We start from the raw sequence: 23863 nt of genomic DNA on the forward strand, positions 1-23863 counted from the left end.
CCGCCTTTACCAGTACCAGCAGGGCAAAGGTTGGGGAGATCTGTTCTGTTCTGTTATACAGTTTCTGAGTCCATTTTTTGGTCATCAAAACCATCTCCCTCCCATTGAAACTAGAAGATGGTGGGCTCTAAGGCTGGCACAACCTCTCTACACACATTTTATGGGGAAAAAGGGAACTGAGAAGCAGTACAGGATGGTCCATTAGGGCAGATGTGCCACTGACCTTAGCCAGTCTCCACCTGCCTGCCTGCTTGCTTACTTGCAACCCAACCAGAGGTGGCAATGGCTATCAGTTTCTCCTCCTCCACCTCAATGCTGTGCTTGTAGGACTCAACAGGGAGGAGAGTAAGAATGGGGACAAATCTAGAATTGGTTGGTTCTGCTTGCCTTTGGCTCTGGCTCGGTTTGTTTTTGTTTTGCTTATGTATTTTGTGTTTTTATCCCGTATTTTTATGCTGTGAACCACCCTGAGACCTATTATTATTATTTATTGAATTATACCCAGAGGTCTCAGGGCGGTTCACAGATCTATGGGTGAAGGGTGGTATACAAATTTAATAACCAATAATAGTAATGTACAAATGGTTTCTCTAAATTATCAGCACTATTTGTTGACAGAGAAATGCTGGGGTGTGTGTGGTGAAACCACTAAATTTATCCAGGTTTTTTAAAAAATTCTGTAATATTTTCTCAGAGGGTGGGTAGCAGTAGAGCTTTTTTATTCTTTTCGCATAGATTGTTGATGTCGTTTCTACGGCAACTGTGTTGGCGGCCTACCCACCAAATTGCACCATCCACAATACCCCAGACTTAGTGTCGTTCCAGAGCATTGTAGGGGTGGGAAGCGGCGGCTGCCACACAAACGAATTGTAAAGAATTTTCAGAGAACATTTGGCAAAGTAAGTTTTATTTTCTAGGGAGCCATATCAGAAATTCTCCTCAGAAAAATGTTTTCTGAGAAATCTTGGCTCACTTCTGGTATGTGTGTGTTTTCTTCTTGAGCTGATTCTGTGTGATCGCTGCAAGTACAAATACACCTGTGTCTGCAGTGCTATTTTTCTAGAAAAAGAGGTGCTGGAACTCACCATGAACACCTTCCTAGTGCTCTTAGAATGGCAATGGTGCCCAGCTGAGAGGTGCCAGAGTTTTGGCTGAACCCCCCCCCCTGCCTCTCTCTCTCTCTCTCTCTCTCTCTCTGTGTGTGTGTGTGTGTGTGTGTGTGGACAGCAACCATAGAACAAAACTGGCCACAGTAATTCCAACATCCTGAAAGAACAGAAATGTGGTGAAGTGTAATCAGATGACTGTGGAAAAGAAAACCTTTATTTTATACCGCCGATTAAGGCTGGCTTCACACTTGGAATCCTTGTGGGTTGAACCCTATCAACCTGACAGCCCCCAATAACTGATTCTTGCCCTGAACCCTTCCTTTAAATATTTTCCCTCAGACCAGAGCTCCAAGCAGTCGGGTCTAGCAATCATTTTAGGGCAGGGCCGCAAAACCTTTGGTCCTCCAGTCAGTGCTGGACTCCAACTCATATCAGTGTCCAACCAAGGATGAGCCAATGATCAGGGATGATGGGAGTTGTAGTTCAGCAACCTCTGGAGGGCCAGAGGTGCTCCCCGCCCATTTTAGGGGCATTGTGGGAAATGAAAATGACAGCTTGACCTTGACCCAGCTACTTGGTGCTGTTTGGTGTGCTCAGAATAAGCCCAGCTGGGCCCAATAAGGAAGGAAAGGGGCCACCAGATACACTCGATTCAAGCAGGAACTGGCAAGTGCCACAGACCCATAAGCAAGTTCACAAGCAGTAGGATGGTTTAGTGGTAAGTTTCCAACCTCAGAGAAATTCAGTTTTGAGATACTGAATAGCTCAATGAAGCATCTCTGTTCCTGAGGACGACTGCAGTGACTGTCGGACAGAAAAAAAGTCCCTTGTTCCTTCTCAGTTTGCTTCCCCAGTTTGCAAGCTCACATTGTCCAAAACTGAAGGTTCACCAGCTGCTGAGAATCCAAGAGGTGGTATTTATTATCTTCCGTGTGATACGGAGACCTCAGGACAGGCAGAGGGTCTGGGGAGGAGAGAATGTAATCAATGCTAAATTTAATTTCGGAGTCAGATTTTCCTATGGAGGAGCTGTTTAGACTCTCTCGGCTGGCGGCAGTGTTTGGAAAAAGCTCGCAAGTCTCCAAAGCTTTGGGCTGGGATTGCACTCTCTGACCGGGACAGGAGTTGATTCCGGGGAATCCGGAATCCACCGGGGACAGAGCTTGCAAGCAGTCGCTCCCACCATTTGGCCGTTTGTCTCTGGGTTCCCTTTTGACGTTCTTCCTCCTCCTCCTCCTCCTGTAGTTCCCGTTTTCAAACAGGTCTAACATAGATTCACATCCCGATGCAAAGCTCCAGTAATTCCCCTTCCCTTTGTCATTGCCTTCTGTCCGGGGAACCTGCAATTCATTGTTTTTAAAATAATAATAAAAAAGAGAGATAAAGCATCCATTCTGTCTTAAGAGAAATATAAAACCATCTGTCAAGGCTGTCTGGAAACTGCAACCTTTCCCTCATCTCAGACCTTTATCCCCTAATCCAAGAGTGGAAGAGAGTGGGTGATGGGTACTCAAGTCGGGTAGGGAATGCACTCTGCACATGCATAGGAACTCTCTCGGTTTTCTTACTGCTGTTCATTCCAAAGGTCTAAGGTTGATGCACAGCATTCAGAACAGATTGTGGAGCTGAAGCCTGGGCGAAAGCAAAACCCGAAATCGGCATTTGTGTGCGTGTGTGCTACAAACACAGCCGCTTCCACATCTGTGTCCATTTAAATGCTAGTCTCGTATAAACATATATGACAAACTGTTGAAGACCAGGCTCTCTAATTAGAGAAGTTGTAGGCAAATAGCCTCTTTCATTTGCTATGTACTAGCATACATCAGAAGAAAACAATATCTGCATTTTCTATCCTTCCATCCAGAAGCAGCTAAGAGGGCGAAATGATATTTTCAATGATCTCCATTTACTTAGAGCTGAGCTTCCCTTTCTCCCTACCAACCTTGGACAGTGGCTTTCAAACTGTGTTCCACAGAGCTTTGGAGTTTCTCCAAAGCTTATCAGGAGTTATGTGAGGAAAATATCCTCATATTTTCCTCACATAAGCTTTCCGGAAAGGCGGCTTGCCCTCTATTACTGATCTTGTTGGTGCTGACCTTTGAAGCCCTAAACAGACTCGGTCCTATATACCTGTATACCTGAAGGAGTGTCTCCACCCCCATCGTTCAGCTGGGGCACTGAGATCCAGCGCTGAGGGCCTTCTGGCGGTTCCCTCATTGCGAGAAGTGAGGTTACAGGGAACCAGACAGAGGGCCTTCTTGGTAGTGGCGCCCGCCCTGTGGAACGCCCTCCCATCAAATGCCAAGGAAATGAATAAACAACTATCTGACTTTTAGAAGACATCTGAAGGCAGCCCTCTTTAGGGAAGTTTTTAATATTGAATGCTGTATTGTTTTTAACACTCAATTGGGAGCTGCCCAGAGTAGCTGAGGAAACTCAGCCAGATGGGCAGGGTAAAGGTAAAGGGACCCCTGACCATTAGGTCCAGTTGTGACTGACTCTGGGGTTGCGGCGCTCATCTCGCTTTATTGGCTGAGGGAGCCAGCGTACAGCTTCCGGGTCATGTGGCCAGCATGACTAAGCCACCTCTGGTGAACCAGAGCAGCGCACGGAAACGCTGTTCACCTTCCCGCCGGAGCGGTACCTATTTATCTACTTGCACTTTGACGTGCTTTTGAACTGCTAAGTTGGCAGGAGCAGGGAACGAGCAACGGGAGCTCAGCCTGTCGCAGGGGTTCGAACCGCCGACCTTCTGATTGGCAAGCCCTAGGCTCTGTGGTTTAACCCACAGCGCCACCCGCGTCCCAGATGGGCAGGGTATAAATAATAAATTATTATTATTATTATCTTCCCTGTTCAGCCAGCAGGCTCAATGGTGAGGAATGACAAGAGCTGTAGTTCAAAATATCTGGAGAGTATCTGGTCATATACACAGTGGTGCACAGATATTCTGTGTGTGTTTGTGTGCAATGCTTTTGCTATATCATCCCAAGGGTCTGCTCTGCCCTAAGATCCTCCCCTTCTGAATTCTGGATCAATGCAGATAATTTTTTTTTAAAAAAATAATTAATTCTGGCTATGATTTGCATCTTTCTCCCCTCTATGTTATGAACCTGCATTGAGAACATACACTCATAGAAGGAGGAATGGACAAATCTATCAATTTTGGTTCTCCAAGGTTCTCATTTTTCCAATCTTAAATTCAGTTTTCCATATTTCCACAGGTATATGTTGCTGCTGATCCCCGTAAAAATTCCTCAGCAACTTAATGCAGATTCTCCTAATAAATACATTCAGTTTTGACTAATATACACATCTTTGCAAGTAACTCTCCCCAGTGTAATGCAATTCTGCATGTTGCATTCATTTATATCCACACTTTGCATTAGTATACACATTTTTGTACAAATAACTTGGCTGAAAAACTGCAGCCCAAAATATGGAGACGTGTGAATTTCAAAGGATGGCTGTGTTTTAGGTTGCATTTTGGTGCGAATTAGGTATGTTTGTCTTAAATGTGAACTGAATCAATTTTCTCCCACATCCCTAGATAGCAGCAATCTCCATATGATTGTAGGAACAGTTATATTTAGATATTTTCCCCCCTTGCAAGACCACACGAGGACATCGGTAAAATGCCACACAAAAAGAACCACACCATTGCATGACGTTCCCTTTTTGTGTTTGCAATGATGCCTGCTCAGACTCTTTATCCAACTAGCTCAGCATGGCCTGCACTGACTGGCAGCATCTATCCAAGGGTCCAAAGCACAGATCTTGCCCATCACTTGCTACCTGATGCTTTTCACTGGTGATACAACTGACCTTTTCCATTCAAAGTATGTGCTCCACCACTGAGCTCAGGTCCCACTATGTAACATTTGCCTGTTCTCCAGATGACCTTCATGTTCCTGGGTTGCACAGCCATTTAGCATCTCACTCAGCACACCTTCCACCTGCTCATGAGCTGATAAATGTACAGTAGCACTCCTATGCATTATCATCAAAGAGCAGTGGCTGCAACTGAGGACAAGCTGAAATCATGAGTTAAATGTGTAAACCGCTTAGAAGCTACAGATGATTTAGCGGTATAGAAATCCTGTGAAATATGGGATCTGCAACAAAATGTTGCAGCGTGGAAGGAATCTTGTACAGGAAACTCCATTCCATTCCCCTTCCCACTTGGCTTTCAATCATCGCACCCAAGAGTCAGCCAGCATACTATGTCCACTGAGCATGTTCAGTACTCACTCGGTTGTTGGAGGTTCCAGCTTAAGTTTTCCCCTCCAAATACCCTCTGTGTGTGGGGTAATGGTGGTGGCATTTTTAGCTCCATAAGCAACAGCCCATGGATGTTTCTCCACTAAGGAAATTGCCCCACTAACCTCCATCTATTCTCAGTCAGCTCTCACCCGTCTGCCCTTCTGCTTACAACAAGTCCAGGAATTGACACTGCCGGTCCACTTCCTCTTCCTCATAGTCTTTGTTGCCCTTTGCAGAACCCAGCAGGGAGGAGGATGGGGCAAACTGAGAATTAATGGGCAATTCCTGATATTGGCTCTGGCGCCACCTACTGTTGGGCTCCCTGCCTTCCACCCAACCAGTCACCATAGTTGCCAACCATCACCAGCCACAGCACTCGCAACCTGGACTTCAGAAATAGAGGGGATATTTTTGCTCATGCAGCTGCACCTCGAGAATGCTTGGACCACGGCTCTATACTAGAGAGCACACCTTGCATATGGAAGATTCCAGGTCAGATCTTTGGCATCTGCAGTCAAAAGCACCAGCTAAACCTAAGCCCCCTGTCTGTGACCCCGGAGAGATGCTCTCATCTAGAGAAGACAATTCAGGCCTCGATGGACAAACAGCTTCACCCATCATAATAGAGCAGCCTTTCTCAACCTGTGGGTCCCCAGATGCTATTGGACTACAACTCCCATCATCCCTAGCTAGCAAGGCCAGAGCTCAGGGATGATGGGAGTTGTAGTCCAAGAACATCTTGGGACCCACAGGTTGAGAACCGCTGTAATAGAGCTTTCTTCGTTTCCTATAGTGCTATGCTGAAAACCTATTCCTGTCTTTGTCTCCCTGTTCCTTGCTGGTCATTCTCCATAAATAAGTTGCTTTTTAAAAAATTATCCAAAAGGAGAGCACATTCTGGTGAGACTTCCCTGGGTCAGATGTGCATGTGCTTCTTCTGCTTTCAAGATGACCCAGGGCGTTTCTGAGTTTCGTTTCCTTCGTTCTACAAATCGCCTGCAAACTACAGGTCTCCTGGGTGCCCATGCTTCAATGAAAGTTCGAAGGAAGACGTCAGATCAGGAAGCACAGGCAGCCAAGGAGGTTGCAAAGAGTTGGAGTTATATTTCTTGGAAAGAACACCCTCAGCCACCTCACAATGCCAAAGGAAGCTCAAAACTCCACACCCACCAAAACCCTAAAGCATGGGTAGGCAAACTAAGGCCCGGGGGCCAGATCCGGCCCAATTGGCTTCTAAATCTGGCCGGCGGACAGTCCAGGAATCAATGTGTTTTTACATGAGTAGAATGTGTCCTTTTATTTAAAATGCATCTCTGGGTTATTTGTGGGGCACAGAAATTCGTTCATTATTTTTTTTCAAAATATAATCTGCCCTCCCTGCCAAGGTCTGAAGGACAGTGAACCAGCCCCCTGCTGAAAATATTTGCTGACCCCTGCCCTAAAGCATCTCTCAAGGGTCCAGAGATGGAGACATGCAAATGGAGTATAAACCAAGCCTTATGAAGAATGGTTGAGGGATCTGGGCATGTTCAGCCTGGAGAAGAGAGAGGAATATCATAGCCATCTTCAGATACCTGAAGGGCTGTCACATAGAAAGTGGAACAAGCTTGTTTTCTAATCACTCAAGAAGGTGGAACCCGAACAAATGAATTCCAATTGCAAGTAAGGAGATTTTGGCTAAACATCAGGGAGAACTTCCTGATGGAAAGGGCTGTTTGACAGTGGAGTGGACTACCTCAGAAGGAGGTAGACATTTCCCCCATTTTTCAGCAGAGGTTGGATAACCATCTGTCAGATGTACTTTAACTGTAATTCATACATTGGACTAGATGACCCTTGAGGTACCTTCCAACTCTAAAATCCTATGAATCTGTGATTATAATAACATAAGGAAATTCTTGCTGAATCAGGCTAATGGCTCTAGTCCTGTTCTAGTATACCTGAAGGAGTGTCTCCACCCCCATCGTTCTGTCTGGACACTGAGATCCAGCTCCGAGGTTACAGGGGACCAGGCAGAGGGCCTTCTCGGTAGTTGCACCTGCCCTATGGAACGCCCTCCCATCAGATGTCAAATAAATAAATATCTGATTTTTAGAAGACATCTGAAGGCAGCCCTGTACAGGGAAGTTTTTATGTTTGATGTTTTATCGTGTTTTTAATATTCTGTTGGGAGCTGCCCAGAGTGTCTGGGGAAACCCAGGGTTATAAATAATAAATTATTATTATTATTCTCACAGTGGCCCTTTTAAAAGTGTTATGGATGGAGGGATTATTGGGTTGTCTATATTCTTATTTTTATTGTGTATTTTGTGTTGTTTATATTGTACAGTCATACCTCGGGTTACAGACCTTCAGGTTGTGCATTTTCGGGTTGCGAACCACGCTGAACCCGATAGTACCAGAATGGGTTACTTCCAGGTCTCGGCGCTCGCGCATGCACAGAAGCACTAAATTGCGCTTTGCACATGTGCAGAAATGCTGAATCGCAACCCGTGTGTGCGCAGACGTGCCGCTGTGGGTTGCGAATGCTGTGGGTTGCGAACGTGCCTCCTGCACGGATCACGTTCGCAACCTGAGGTTCCACTATTAATTTATGTTGTGAACTGCCCTGAGATCTATGAGTATAGGGCAGTATACAAATTTAATATAATGACGACGACGATTTGTGCATGAGAAGCCTGAAAGCAGGATGTGAGCGCAACAGAGCTCTTCCAGTTTGTGATTTGCAGCAACTGGCGCTGAGAGGCTTAATGAAAGCCTCCTTTCACAGTGGAGAAATCAAGAGCCAGTTTTCAGCACAGCGCTGGTTCCCTATGGCCACATCTGAGCTGATTCTACAGCCAGATGTGCACAGCATCCTCTTGCAAATAGGGCTCCCCACCGAGCAGCTTGCAGAACCCAAGACTCCCTTTCCAGGTTGTGGACAGCTGCTGTGGTTTGTTGGTCCTACCTTGACAAAGCAGCTGTTGAGGGAGAGGTTGTGGCGGATGGAGTTCTGCCAGGCTCGCTGGTTTGTCCTGTAGTAAGGGAATTTCTTCATGATGAAGTCGTAAATGCCAGAAAGAGTCACTTTGTTGGAGGGGCTCTGCTGAATGGCCATTGCAATTAAAGCGATGTAGCTGCAACATGAAACAAAAGAAAATGAATCGCAATACCGTCCTGTATAGAAAGGTGTCAATGCTACGGGCATAGAGACTCTGGAAGCAACATCACATAAGATTCAATCTAACTCCAAGGCTGCGATCCTAAACAATACACATTCAGGAATAAGCCCCGCTGAATATGGCAAGGACTTTGTTCCAAATAGACATGCATAGGATTGTTAGTTGCAGTGACTTCCCACTGACATCAACGGGATTTCAATTAAGTCAGGACTAACTATGCAGAGAGGTCCCATTGAAACCAAAATAACAACAATGGGACCTACGTAACAATGAGACCCAACACCCAATAACTAATACGCTTCCTCGGAAGTAAGAGCCTTTGTTTTCAGTAGGACTACAGCTTTAGCCTTAGTCAGGATCCAGCCCTAGATATCTTTAATGCATAATGCTGTTCTAGGTTCTCAAATCATTGCTGCAGTAATGTATGATGATGATGATGACGACGATGACCACCACTTTTCACAGCGCAACAACCCTATGAGGTAGGATAGGATCAGAGACAGAGAGGCAGTGTGTGTTTCTTGCCCAAGGTCACCTAGTGACCTCTATGACTCAGTGGGGATTTGAATCAGCCTTGGTCCAGCGCTCAAATTGCTATACCACACTGTCTCCCATATTACCAATGGAGACTGAGAGATAGAAGCTTGAGTGTGGTAACTGAACTGGAAGCTTTCCCGCTCATCGCTCAGGCTCTTAACATTTGCACTGCACAGCTCCATCCATTGGACAGCGCTGCTCTTGAGATGCCCACTTTCTTTGGATAGTATCTTGAGAGAGTTGTTTGAAGCACTGGGCTCCATGAGTGGGGTCAGTGGGTATTAGGTTGTATTCAACACTAGCTCTACACATAGTAGACCCATTGAAGTTAACTACCTTTTGTCATAAGGTCCCAGGGTGAGTTGCAACAAGAAGAGGGTAAGTTGGAAAAACTTCCAAGTCATCGACAAACAAAGTCCACAGGCTGGAATTTGAATTCAAATCTCACATTAGCTCTCAAATCAAGTCACATCCTCCCACTGAGAACACCTGGGTGTTTATGACTCAGGAAAGTTGATTGCGGAAAGCACAAAATGTTTCTTTAAAAAGAGATCCTGAAAGTAGGATTTGCACCTAGTAGAGATGTCCTGGATTCTCCTTCAGCCCTCGTCTACAGCAATGACTGGCCCGTTATTGCATGAGAAGTAGCAGGACTGCTGCTGACTGCCCATTTTAAGTATAAGGAAAATACTTAAGGATTCTTCCAGTTGCACAGTGAGAAATGTAATCTCTCTGTTTTGGCAACTGTTTTTCCATTCCACTCAAGTGAAAGAGCTTTGATTTAAAACACACAAACACACAGCACCACCAAAAAGCATGCCCAGGCACGTTTTGCAACTTTTTTTGAAAAACCAACAACAACAGAAGTTTCTCAGCACTGAAATTCCTGTGAATTGTGGCAGGCGGTTGCACTTCATATCAAAGGATCACTTTGCAATTCGGTTCTGTCCAGGTTGACTTGGATGTGGCGTGAGTTCTAGGGGGCTCAGGTGACAATTCTACACATGTTTACCTGGGAGTAAGTCCCACAGAACTTAAAGGGGCTTGCCTATGAGTAGACATGCATTGGATGCCCAGTTATTCCCATACAACTGTGCATAGTGGAACAGGAAGTATTTCTCTTTGTGATCTTTGGGAAGTGCAACTTAATGTAAATAGTGGATTAATCAGCTCATGCTTTGGTTGATTAATCTTTAGAAGGGATCTGAGAGTTAAGGACATACTCTATTTTTTAAGGTGTGGTGTTAATGCAATAGAAAATAAAGAAGAAAGGGTTAAAGGCAATCTTCTCTTTTAATAATGAGTGCTAAGTTTTTGCTCAGTAACGATAAGCGTCCTTCAATCTCTCAAAAAAGAACCTAGATTTTTTTTTGTAATATGCACATTTGATTAGCTACTTAGTAAGTCAAAATCCAGCCGTTTTGAAAGATTTAGAAGTGACTAATCAGACTTGCTTGAGAGACTCAGATCCTGAGTATCTCACTTATATCCTTGCCTAAAGTGGTTAATTTAGCACCTTATGCATTTAAGACATATTCATTAGATTGTTGCAGAGAATGGGGAGCGGGGTTGGAGATTGATCAGAGGACAGCAATCCCTATCAGTTACATCAATTCTAAAACTTAAATAAGGCTACATTTTGGGGGGGAAATACTTATGACACTGTACACATTTTATCCTCCAAACAACCCTCTGCAGTAGGCAAGTCTGATCAGACTGAGGCCACCCAAGCAAACCGTTTTTGGCCACTTCAGTCTGGAGTCCCCCTGGCTGAAATCCCAAGCTCAAACTGGCTCCTATTTGTAAAATAATGCAAGCAGTTGAAATGCATAAAAATGAGTCATTAAAAAAAACAACACCCCAAAATCATTGCAACCCCATATCCATTTTATTTTGTTTTTGTTTCCCCACACCTGGAAGATGCTTATGGATGAGTGTTGCAAAGAATCACAGAGGAATTCCCCAGCAACTGACAATATGGAGAGAGGGAGAGAAAGAGAGTTGGAAAAGTTAAGCTTACCTGTATGCTGGTCTGGTGAACCTTTTCTCTTCATCAGAGCTGCAGGTTGGGTAATCATCCCCATCGTAATTAAAGCAATTATAGGGGTACTGGGTGTTATCAAACATATTCCTTGTCCTCTTTTGGCTTCTGTGAAGTAGGAGAGAAAGAGAGAGAGAGGGAGAGAGGTGGAAGAATGATGCTTCTCTGTTTCTTCTCTCCTCCCTCTTTTTCTTTGCTTCCACCCTCCCTCCTCTCCCCCCCCCCCGCTTTAATCCACACAGTGGCAATTTTTGTTGTTGCAGCCTTGGAGTCCCCAAACAACCCTTTCTGAATATCCTCGGTGGGCTCGTTCTCCCTTCCCCCTGCTCTCGCTGGAGGAAAATGAAAAAGGCAGCGACTAACCGATTCAAGTGTGGTAAAGGTCTCTCCTGAACCTTTGAACTTGGGTGTATGCAACAGCCAGTAGCTATGCAATCCTGGCTTCCTGGGTGGTCCCCCGCTGGCAAGATGGGCACCAGCCTCCCGCTTGCCAACGACATACACAATGTGGCCAAATTAAATAGCCCAACTGGCTTCATAACTCTTTCTTCTAAACAAGGCTCCAGAGTTCCTTCTCTTCCTTGGTGTTTAAGACAAATAAAGGAGACGTAGGACAGTCCCAATCACTCTGGGTTGTTGTGTTTTTTCTTTTCCAAAATCCATCCCTCATTGAGTCATAAATAAAACCCCCCTTGAGAGGACATGACAAACTGCCCATCCTGGTGTTTTGCTTTGTTTTGTTTTTTAAACCGCCTTCCCCCCCACAACGGGCGTAAATTCTGTTTCCACAACTGGGGAGGGGGGTGGGAATACACACAAATGTGTGTGTCTCTGTGTGTGTCAAAGAGGACAGAACAGAAGGACTGGTGGGGGGGGGGACTACTGTCAAGTAGGAAAGTAAAAGGAAAATAGCTGTAGGCAGGATAGCTGCCTGTGTGGGCTTTGATCTGTAGGATGAATTAGACTAATAACTCTCTGTGTTGGCATCCAATCCTGTAACAATTTGATAGTCTCTCTCTCTCTCTCTCTCTCCTCCTTCTCTTGCAATGCTTTGGAGTGGTTTCCAACATGTGTTGTAAAACTAAAGGCAAATCATTCTACGGTTTCATTATGGGAAAGGAGGGGGTTCCCTGAAAGGTGTGCACGCTACATGATAATTAAATTATTTGAAGACAGCCACTTCCCCCAGGAAGCCAGTTACTCTGAGAAGAAGAGGAGCCAATGTAAATCGGTGGCTTGCTTTGGAAGAGGGTTGGCTGGATTGGAAAACGGTGGGAAAGGAGGGAACAAAAGAAGGTCCAACCAATGAAATATTCTCTACATCAGGGTAGGGAATCTCAGGCCCAGGGGTCAAATGTGGCCCTTGGTACTTTTCCAACCAGCCCTTAGGATGTTTCCCTGGCCAAGAACGGCATTGCAATTGTACAACTTGGAGGTTATCAGAACATGGATAGCTCCATGTGTGGTGCTGATAACGCCAAGGTTGCAAGTTAGGTCCCCATATGGAACATATTCCTGCATTGCACGGGGTTGGACTAGATCAGTGATGGCCAAACTTGGCCCTCCAGCTGTTTGGGGACTACAATTCCCATCATCCCTGACCACTGGTCCTGTTAGCTAGGGATGATGGGAGTTGTAGTCCCAAAACAGCTGGAGGGCCAAGTTTGGCCATGCCTGGACTAGATGATCCTCTGGGTCCCTCCCAATGCTACGATTCTACGATTTTATGGACAACTATGTTCAGACTATCCTGGTGGAACAGAAATGTTTTCAGCAGACATTCCAAGGTTGAAATAGAAAGTACCTGCTTCATTTCTACGTGTGCACATTTTTGCAAGCAGTTTCCCCTAATAGAATGGATTTCTGAATGTTATCTTCACCCACATATTCATTTTTATGCATGCTTTCTCCTAATAAACTCATTTTTGTAAAGACTGTTTCATTGGTGACCTGCATTGCAAAATTCAGATGAGTGCAAATTTCAAAGGCTAGCTATGCTTCAGTTCACATGTTGGTTTAGGATGTGCAAATTTGGTAGATTTGGCTTTATATGAGACCTGAATTGAATTTCACCTCAATTCCTAATTTCCCCAAACCCCACCTCACCATCCCACTATATATAAGGGTCTGGTGACTTCTGTTTCAGTGTATCTGAAGAAGTGTGCAGGCACACAAAAGCTTATACCCAGAACAAACTTCGTTGGTCTCTAAGGTGCTACTGGACAATTTTTTAATTTTTAATTTATTTCGAGTGCATCAGACTAACATCACAGATACCTACCTAAATCTAGAATCCTAGTACTGAGTTAATCTTAGCTTTGGCTTACCGTGATGTGTGTGAACCAAGCCTCTCTCTGTGTGTAAATCAGAGCTAAACAACATAGTGCCATCCAGGTGTTGATGGACTGCAACTGTCATTATCCCTGACCATTGGCCATGTCATAACTGTCATTATCCCTGACCATTGGCCATAATAAATTATTTATACCCTTCCCATCTGGCTGGGTTTCTCCAGCCACTCTGGGCGAAGAACAATTTCTGGAGGCCCAACAATTTCTGGAGGGCCACAGGTCCCCCACCCCTCCTATGTAGCACTCTTTCTTAACAACTTAATGTGTTCTTATTCCATACACTCTGGAGGCAGACAACAGGGTGGTTTGAGATGGTGAGGAATTTGAATCAGTTTGCATTTAAAGGCAAATCTACCAATTACACACTTTTACAAGCGGAAGCTCAGTGATCATCCAAAATTCGCACTTCTCCAAATTTTGCTATGCAGTTCTCCAGCCAAGCCAAATGTCTATGTTATGGTGAAAAGTGTCCTTAAAAATGTATCTATCTTAGGAAGGGGAAAAAGAAGCAAACACCAAAACATGATATTAAAGGAGAATGTTTTGGAAAAAAATATGCTTATTAGACTAAATGCATAGGGAAGATGGGTTGATCAGAAGCAATTTGCACTAAACTCCTGATGGATTCTCACGAGGACTTTTTTAAAGAAAAGAAAAAGGAAGAAAAATCACGAAACTGAATGGAAATGTGGGGAACTGAATTTTAGGCTGGAAAAATGAGAAACGGGGAGAAACTGAAGCAGACAGATTCTCTCATCCCTGGTTTCAGATTGCCCTATATTGTGTCCACGGAGGCACAGCAAAGAGTGCAGGAATTTGTGGCACATCTTATGCCTTGAGCATCTCTACACCAAGCATAGAAAGCCAAGTTCCCATTGCTTCCATTTCAGAAGTTCAGGGGTGGAGTGCAGAACCTTACATCGCCAAAACAGCACCATCCATGTGCAAGATGAAGGTATTATCAGAATCAAGAGAACCCCAAGGCTTTCAGATGTGCTAAAAATCTTTGAAACTAGAACCTTAAGGAGTGTGTGCTTGGAGGGGAAGAGACTCAAAAAGAGCCAAATGGGAACTGAGCATGCTCAGGAGCCGCAGAATGCTAATTGACTATTAGGGAAGGGAAGGGAACAGTGCCAGATTTAAGTATAGTGGTATCTTGGGTTAAGAACTTAATTCATTCTGGAAGTCCTTTCTTAACCTGAAACTGTTCTTAACCTGAAGCACCACTTTAGCTAATGGGGCCTCCCATGGCTGCCGCACCGCCGGAGTACGATTTCTGTTCTTATCCTGAAGCAAAGTTCTTAACCTGAGGTACTATTTCTGGGTTAGGGGAATCTGTAACCAGAAGTGTCTGTAACCTGAAGCGTCTGTAACTCGAGGTAGCACTGTATAAGCTAAACAAGCTATAGCTTAGGGCCCCACTCTCTTGGGGCCCCCCAAAAAAAATTTAAAGAAAAAACAAAACCTGGATGTACATTTCCAAAATATAAGATAAAAAAATAAATAGAATAAAACCTACATACATCAACAGTGTTTTGTGTTGTGTAGGCTCTCCTATTTGTTATGTGCAAACAGCTTTAGGTCCATAAATTACCATGCAGCATATATTCAATGCAAAAAAGCAGTGACAATTTGTTGTTGACAAAGGACAGCTGGACATATTACCGTCAGTAGCTTAGGGCCTCATCAAACCTAAATCCAGCCCTGGAAGGAAAGGGAGAAGTCGGTGTGAGGGGTGGTGGAATGGAATATTTTAGAGGAGAGCGTGGCTGGCTGGAACCAACAATGTAGAAAACTGTCTTATACTGAGTCAGGCCATCTTTTCAACATTGTCTATGCTAACTAGAAGTGACTGTCGAAGATTTCTGGTGGGGAGCCTCTCCTAGCTGTGCTGTGGATTGAATCTGGGACCTTTTGAGTGTGCGACCAGTGAGCCACAGGTCTCCCACTTCCCTAGTCTCTTGGGACAGAGCGTTCCACCAAGTCGGGGCCAGTACTGAAAAGGCCCTGGCCCTACTTGAGACCAATTTAACCACCTTGTAGCTTGGGACCTCCAAAGTGTTGTTATTTGTGGACCTTAAGGTCCTCTGCGGGCATACTAGAAGAGGCGGTCCCGTAGGTACGAGGATCCTAGGCTGCATAGGGCTTTAAAGGTCAAAATCAGCACCTTAAACCTGACCCTGTACTCCACCAGGAGCCAGTGCAGCTGGTAAAGCACTGGATGAATGTCATCCCATGACAAGGACCCTGTAAGGAGTCTCGCTGCAGCATTCTGCACCTGCTGAAGTTTCTAGGTCAGCTTCAAGGGCAGCCCCGCGTAGAACGAGTTACAATAATCAAGCCTGGAATTTTTCCTAAAATGAAATGGGATATGAATGTAAAATTTTCTCACACAACCTACCGGTACCTATAGGAGTTTCAGGGAGCTGAAAGCATTTTGGTAATATTAGCAACATTTCTGTTTTGCGAGTTGCTCTAACGTGCTAAATTTAACTTACCCTGTTTTGTCTGCCTTGCATTGTTTGGGCGTGTTGTGGTTGTTCTAAAAACAAATGTCAAGCATGGGCCATTGGGCGCATCTTCTTGCAGATTAGAAAAACAACAACAACTAGACAACTGCCCTAGATTACTTAAAGTCAACAAACAAAGTAGGAATTTGGATTCCTACAATGAGCAAATAGACACAACAACCAAATTCTGCCAATGTGCTTTTGAAATCCAAATGGCAGTGTATCTTTTGTTTTAAGGCCTTCTGTGCTGCATTTCATCCCTGGCTGACTATTTATGGCCAGTTGATAAATCTCCCCAAAAGAATGTTTACAAAAGAAATATAGGAGGACCTTTAACTGCAATGGCAACATTAGCAGGTGTCCCAATTATTATAGAGGAGTAAAGCTGAGCAATGGTTTTGCCTTAGCATCTGTTTAGCTGCGGTGATTTTACTGGGGAAACTGTAACTCATACCCAGCGTTATCATAAAACCATAATTTTACTGGGCACTTTTTTCACCCCTTCTGGTGTATATTTCCAGAATGTAAAGCTGTAAACTATTTGATTTGGGAGATTAAGCGGATGATTAAAATGCCGTGTAAGATTTGCTTTCTGTGAAAAGAGAGAAAGCCAGAGCAAAATAAAACTTTCATATTAAAACTGAGCTGAAATATTATATCATTATGACAATGATTAAAAGAACGTGATGCATGCAGTTGGATCTTTTTATAATTCCAGGGGGGGGGGATTATTCCAACCCCCCATCCCATAACTGTTAATAAAAGGGAGCAATAATTGTTTACTTTTCTATCCAATCCCAAGTCTAGGCCTGGGTGCAATGGGCAATGGGAATAGGGGAAAGGATATTTTAAAAATTGGAATACCAAGCAAATATTAGAAACATAGAAAATGACAATTGTTAGTATAAAGGTGATTAATGCAGCAAGGTATTTTAGCAACTTTGTCAAGTGTTTTGATTTTACAGCATCTACCTGGCCTGTAAAAGGTCCAGGTGCAATCTTTAACATCTCCAGGTATGGCAGGTGGCGCTGCCAGCTCTGGAGAACAGTTGCCAGTCAGTGTTGGCAATACTGAGCTAAATGGACCCATAGTTTTGACTTGGTGGAAGGCAGCTTCTTATATGTCATCTTAAAATAGGCATTCCTTCATATATGAGGGTGAAGGGGAAATTCCTTTCTGCAGTTTTTTGTGCCTTCATTAAAATTACCGTATTTTTCGCCCTATAGGACGCACCGGACCATAGGAGGGGGAGAACAGGGGAAAAAATTCTCCCCCTCTCTGCTCAGCGCCCCTTCAGCAAAGCGGCAGGAGAAACAGAGCCCCTTCCGTTTCTCCTCCCGCTTCGCTGAAGGGGCGCTGCGCAGAGAAGGAAAACTGTGCAGCGCCTCTCCAGCAAAGCGAAGCCTGGAGAGCAAGAGGGATCGGTGTGCACCGACCCCTCTCGCTCTCCAGGCTTCAGGTGGCTATCCGCAAGCCTTCGGAGTTCCTGCTGCGCTTCAGGAGCTTCAGACGGCTTCAGCGAAAGCAATGTGAAGCCTCCGGAGCGCGGGGGCAGCTCTCCCTCTGCACTTCGGAGGCTTCGCGTTGCTATCACTGAAGCCAAGAAGCCTGCATTCGCTCCATAAGATGTACACACATTTCCCCTTAATTTTTGAAGGGGAAAAAGTGTGTCGTATAGAGCAAAAAATACGGTAATTAACATTATTTTTTTAAAGGCAAAGTCTCACCCAGTTAATCAGGGATAACTTTTCAGTTGATTACAAAGGGATTTAGTGTACAGACCTGTGGATCTTCTTCTCCAGAAATAAGTCCAAGTGTGGAAGTAAGTCTCATTGAACTCTACTTCTGTGACTGCACTGTAAATCAATTAAAGTAACAGATTAATTGATCAGCACCTACAGCTTTTCACTTAGAAATTCAGAGCAAAGGGCTACAGATGTTTCCCAGGTGACCTCAAATTGTAATTGATTATATTCTGGCTAGTCAAATCATCGCCTGTTCTTAGGACAGAAACTCTACCCCAGGCTTCCTCAACCTCAGCCCTCCAGAGGTTTTTGGCCTACAACTCCCATGATCCCTAGCTAGCAGAACCAGTGGTCAGGGATTATGGGAACTATAGTCTCAAAACATCTGGAGGGCCGAGGTTGAGGAAGCTGCTCTACACCTTTGTGGGGTGCATAAAAGTCAGAAACAGGTAAGGCTTGTCCTGGAATTGAGATAAAGAGAAGGAGAAAGTGGGGGTTTATGTGTGTGTAGGAGGAAGAATTGATGCTTTGGAATTATGGTGCTGGAGGAGACTCTTGAGAGTCCCATGGACTGCAAGAAGATCAAACCTCTCCATTCTGAAGGAAATCAGCCCTGAGTGCTCACTGGAAGGACAGATCCTGAAGCTGAGACTCCAATATTTTGGCCACCTCATGAGAAGAGAAGACTCCCTGGAAAAGACCCTGATGTTGGGAAAGATGGAGGGCACAAGGAGAAGGGGACGACAGAGGACAAGATGGTTGGACAGTGTTCTCGAAGCTACCAGCATGAGTTTGACCAAACTGTGGGAGGCAGTGGAAGAAAGGAGTGCCTGGCGTGCTCTGGTCCATGGGGTCACAGAGAGTCGGACACGACTAAATGACTAAACAACAACAAAGGAGGTCCTAGCTTTGAATCCTCTCTTGGCTATGAAGCTCACTGGGTGATCTTGGGCCTGTCCTACCACACCGGGTTGTTGTGAAGATAAAATGTGTGTGTATATATGAACTATAGATGCTACTTTGAGCTCTTTGGAGGAAAGACAGATTACAAATGTAGTGAAGCTAAGTAGCCAACAGAAGGAAACAATATGAGTAGTCAAGATGCAACTTGCACAATCCAGGGCTCCATCTGCAATGTGCATTTAACGCAGTATCATACTACTTTAAGCAAGTCATGACTTTCCCAGCACTTGGGAAGAGGGCTGGGAATGCCGCCTTACCCTCACAGAGCTACAATTCCCATAAATCACTGGGAAGAGAAATGGATTGTTAAACCACATATTTATTAATAATATCTGTATGAGCTGCATAGAAATATTTTTATAAATAAATAATTGGTAACTATGAACTTGAGTCCGAGTTTTGCTTATTTCCTCCTCCCATCCCAATCCATTTTCCTTTTGTGTTGTGCTTTGTTTAGATTGTAAGCCTGAAGGCAGGGACTGCTGCTTCTTCTTTTATTTTTAATGGCTTGTAAGTCACTCGGAGTACATTTTCGGGGGGCTGAAGAACATGATAAAAAGATACACCTAAATAAAACCGGGGTGCTACTTAGCTGCCTCCCACAATTGCATATTTGAAGAGATGCTGACCTGAACTATTCCACTGGTCTTCACAGCACCGCCTAGCCAATTAAAGGCTTGTTTGGACGAATGCAAGTGTTTACATTCTGACTTAAACACTAACTGTGGACGAGGAACTTGTTCCAGATGTTCACCGCCTTCGTTGGTGCCCAAAAAGGCATCAGACAGCTACGCACCAATTTTAATTAAACTGCTTTTGCCGAGAGAACAGATTCAGAAAGAAAATGAGCGGCAGCTGTGGAAAGTAGCTGGCTGCTGTATGCAACAACACTCCCTGCTGCTTGCAAGGGGATAGGGGTGCAAGCGAATCCGTCTAAGGCAGCCTTTCTCAAGCTTGGGTCCCCAGATGTTGTTGGACTACAACTCCCATCATCCCTGACCACTGGTCCTGCTAGCTAGGGATGATGGGAGTTGTGGTCCAAGATTATCTGGGGGCCCGAGCTTGAGAATATATGGGCATCATATATTTGAAAGCACTATAACACTGCTTTAAGCAGTCATGTCTACCCCGCAAAGAATTCTGGGAACTGGAGTTCGTTAAGGGTCTGAGAGTTGTTAGGAGGGGCCTATTCCCCCTTAAGGTAAAGGTAAAGGGACCCCTGACCCTTAGGTCCAGTTGTGACCGACTCTGGGGTTGCGGCGCTCATCTCGCTTTATTGGCCGAGGGAGCCAGCGTACAGCTTCCGGGTCATGTTGCCAGCATGACTAAGAAGCTTCTGGCGAACCAGAGCAGCGCACAGAAACGCTGTTTACCTTCCTGCCAGAGCGGTACCTATTTATCTACTTGCACTTTGACGTGCTTTCAAACTGCAAGGTTGGCAGGAGCAGGGACTGAGCAACGGGAGCTCACCCCATCGCAGGGATTCGAACCGCTGACCTTCTGATCAGCAAGTCCTAGGCTCTGTGGTTTTACCCACAGCGCCACCCTTACATGGCTACAGATTCCCCCTTACATGGCTACAATTTCCAGAATTCCCTGTGAAGGGTGATCGACTGATAAACCATTCTGAGATTTGCAGCTCCCTTCTGGGCAGTTTTCTGAGGACCACATGCAAGTTGTGGGCGGGGCCAGTAGCAAAAGTAGGTGGAGCAATGAATGCAAACTTTGCTTTTCTGCAGAAGAATGGGTTACACACACACACACACACACACACACACACACACACACACACCTCTGTCCTCCATCCAGGCAAATATGAAACATGGAGTTCAAAGACACATTCCAGCCAGGCCAAAACAGTCCACAGGTGTGCAAAGCCCATACTCTTCAACATTCCTCAGGTAAAGATTGTGACATTTCTCACTCCCCCCAAACTGACCCTCCTCGACCCCCATGTTTTCTCCCCCCCCATCTATTAGAAAAAGGTCAAGTGCCACCACTTCACCAATGGAACACAACACACCCACCCACCACCACCCTAAGAAAACCCCTTAATCCTGATTTCATTTTATTTTATTCTTTGGCAGATTTACAAAAGCAAAACACACCAATAAATAAATTTTAGAAAGGGGAAAGATTAGACACAGACACACAAATTATATATTAATAAAGACTCGCAATATTATTAATTTTTTTGGGGGGGGGTTCTACAAATTCCCAGGCAGATACACCCCACTAGGTAAAGGTAAAGGTACCCCTGCCCGTACGGGCCAGTCGTGACCGACTCTAGGGTTGCGCGCTCATCTCGCTCAAGAGGCCAGGAGCCGGCGCCATCCGAAGACACTTCCGGGTCACGTGGCCAGCGTGACGAAGCTGCAACTGGTGAGCCAGCACCAGTGCTGCACATGGAAACACCGTTTACCTTCCCGCTATAAAGTGGTACCTATTTATCTACTTGCACTTAGGGGTGCTTTCGAACTGCTAGGTGGGCAGGAGCTGGGACCAAACGACGGGAGCTCACCCCACCGCGGGGATTCGAACCGCTGACCTTACGATCAGCAGGTCCTAGGCACTGAGGTTTTACCCACAGCGCCACCCCGCGTCCCATACACCCCACTAGAGCTCAGTAAAAACCGAAAACCATCTAATTTACATGTAAGCTTTGTGCAAGGAAATAAGGACCAGCACTCAATAAATGGGTCATCTGGAGGAACCTTTAAAGACTGGACAGAACTCTTGGGATCAGATGATTCTCCTTGGCAAAATCCCCCCTCCAATGTTGCTCACCAAAAAGTTTGTAAATGCCTAGCCAATCCTGACTTTAGCTGAGGACAGTCTGTACTGACCCAAGTCACCCTTCCTTGGTTTTACTATAAAGAGCATGAGAAAAGTTCTTTTTAACGAGCCTCATCGTTGATTCTGGGAAAATTGCCTGCTGGTGAAAGTGACAGTTGTGAGGCAAATTTTGCTGCCAGAGTGAAGCCTTGATAGAGCTTATGTCAGGGATTCTGTGTAACATTACACCAAAGACAGGCAGTCTCTCTCTTTCACACACCAAGCTCCCCACCTCCTAAATCACCACTTGGACTTGCACATCTATCATCCTTCACGTCTCCAACCATCTATCACGTTAAAGGGACAGATAACCCTACTGTGAAGACTGGAGCAGATAAGTCTTCTGCTAACACAGTATTTTGGAGCTGGTGTCAATAATTCCTTGAAGGGAAAAATTGCAGCTTCCTCCTCCCATTCATTCATTTCTCCCTCCCTCTCTTCCTCCCTCCCTCCCTCCCACCTTTTGTTTTATTGTGTGTTCATCATAAAAATTCCTAGAAACAATGGTTTGTATCCAAACACTAGAAACAATGGTTTGGATCAAACCAACAGTTGGTATCCAAACACTAGAAACAATGATTTGTATCAAAATAACAGTTTGTATCCAAATGCTGGAAGGAATGGTTTGTATCCAGTGTTATGTCCCATTCCTAGTGGGTGCTAAGTTAGGTCACATCTGCATTTTAAGCACTCTGATACCACCTTAAAAATCATGTCCCCCCCCAAGGAATCCTGGGAAGTGTAGTTTGTTTATTTATTTGTTTTAGTAAAATGCAAAATCAATCATAAAACAAAACAATCACAGAAAACAGGTATGAAATATTGAAGGAGCTACAAAAAGGGCCTCAGAGACCTCATTAGTACATTCCAGACTTTTGGTATAATAGAAATTGTATCAGGTCTATAAAAATGAAAACACCATTAACATAGATATCCCTTATTTCCTGAAAGGATGAGTTGCATTTCTAGCAAACCTTAGTTTACAAAGCTCTGCACATTTTCTATTTTATTGTATTATCCACATCCATTTATAGCCTAGGGGGTGAGGATTGGCTATGTAGTTCATTGTTTTTGTTTTTTAAATAAGATTTATATATTGCTTGATTGCAGAAAAAACCTCAAAGTGGTATACAAAAAAGATAGAACAATAGAATTATCACTAAAAAAATTCACAACTGTAATATAAAACATATGGAAGGTTAAAACTGCAATCAAATAGACTAAAAGAAATTAAAACTTTCTGAACATCTGGGTAGGCTTGTCTAAATAATGTCTTCAGCAGGCAACAAAAGGGTACTGAGAGCTGTTAGATAAACAAACGGATGTGTATTCATCACTCAAATGCTGATGAATTTTTACAAGGACTTTTTTTCTGCCTGCAAACCTCACTACCGGAATACGCCAAAGGTCTATCTGTTCTAGGAGTAGCTTCCAGTAGTAGATAACAGGATGCCTCTATCTCACTAGCGGTGCCCACAAAGGTAGACCATAATACACAGGCAGCTTTCCTGTCTCAGAACTTTTGTCTGTCGACAATTACGTACCTCCCGGTTAGCTACAGAAAGAGCCAAGGAAATGCCCGGTTAATCAGGAAATGAAGCATATCTCCTCCTTGAACGCCATGGAATTCAAAGGAGGCGAGGGAGGAAAAAGGGTCTCTGCACTTTGCCTTATCGATACAAAATCTCCATGCTACGAAGGAGCTGCTTTGATTAAAGACATGCCCTTCCGTTTGAAGGCAGGTGTGTCTTGTGATCTAACATGAGCTCTGCAAGATGAAATTACACTCTGCAAGCTTGAAGCTCAACATATGAAGCTAAATGGAGAGGGGGGAATAATCACTCCACATCTGAATTTTCCAGATGCTCTGGGCAGGATCTGGCCCACACAGGCCTTCTTCCCTCCTAGGGTCTCAACTCGGCATTTACAGCCATTCCTGGTGTGCTGATGGTTTGCAGTTTAGAGATACCCCTCCATTTTGGGTACCAGTTCTCAGGAATTGGTAATTTGTGAACATCTCCTAAACCAGTGATCCTGCAGATGTTGGTAGACCATGATTCGCATCATCCCCGATGGTTGGACATGCTGGCAGGGGCTGATGGGAGTTGGAGTCCAACAACGTCTGAAGGACCAGAGTTTCCCCAGCTCTGCCACTAGGGTTGCAAGGAGAAAGGAAGGTCTTTCACAGAAACTCTTGCCTGTAGATTGAAGTGGTGTTTTATAACAGTATACCCATTCCTTTTGAAATCACCCTTGTTTCTTGCTTGAATCATTACATGCAATTGGATGGAGAGCTTCCAGGAATACCCATCGTGTAACAACATTTCAAAAAAGATCATCGACC

At 44.6% G+C, this 23863-nt stretch overlaps 1 protein-coding gene across 2 annotated transcripts; it reads right to left on the bottom strand.

The window, feature by feature from the left end:
• Positions 1–327: 327 nt before the first annotated feature.
• On the bottom strand, positions 328–23101 carry FOXL3 (forkhead box L3). Of its 2 annotated transcripts, none has more exons than XM_083711790.1 (4): positions 23064–23101; positions 11094–11222; positions 8323–8491; positions 328–2449 (listed from the first exon to the last, which is right to left on the bottom strand). In XM_083711790.1, the coding sequence occupies exons 2-4, from the start codon at positions 11198–11200 to the stop codon at positions 1973–1975; spliced, it is 753 nt and encodes a 250-aa protein (XP_083567916.1). In that variant the 5' UTR covers positions 11201–11222; positions 23064–23101; the 3' UTR covers positions 328–1972. The 2 variants fall into 2 exon arrangements, with proteins under 2 accessions (XP_083567916.1, XP_083567915.1); XM_083711789.1 differs by lacking the exon at positions 23064–23101 and adding an exon at positions 11478–11710.
• Positions 23102–23863: the final 762 nt, after the last annotated feature.

Source organism: Podarcis gaigeae (assembly GCF_964106915.1).
Source record: "Podarcis gaigeae genome assembly, chromosome: 14".
Taxonomy (NCBI): Eukaryota; Metazoa; Chordata; class Lepidosauria; order Squamata; family Lacertidae; genus Podarcis; species Podarcis gaigeae.

What these genes read in the sequence shown, in the direction of transcription:
- FOXL3 (XM_083711789.1), bottom strand. Translation starts at nt 11,653, where the DNA reads ATGAAGCCAGTTGGGCTATTTAATTTGGCCACATTGTGTATGTCGTTG. An exon ending in CCTTTACCACACTTGAATCG is followed by an intron (nt 11,223 to 11,477) that starts GTTAGTCGCTGC and finishes CCTACTTCACAG; the next exon opens with AAGCCAAAAGAGGACAAGGA. An exon ending in TTCACCAGACCAGCATACAG is followed by an intron (nt 8,492 to 11,093) that starts GTAAGCTTAACT and finishes TTCATGTTGCAG; the next exon opens with CTACATCGCTTTAATTGCAA.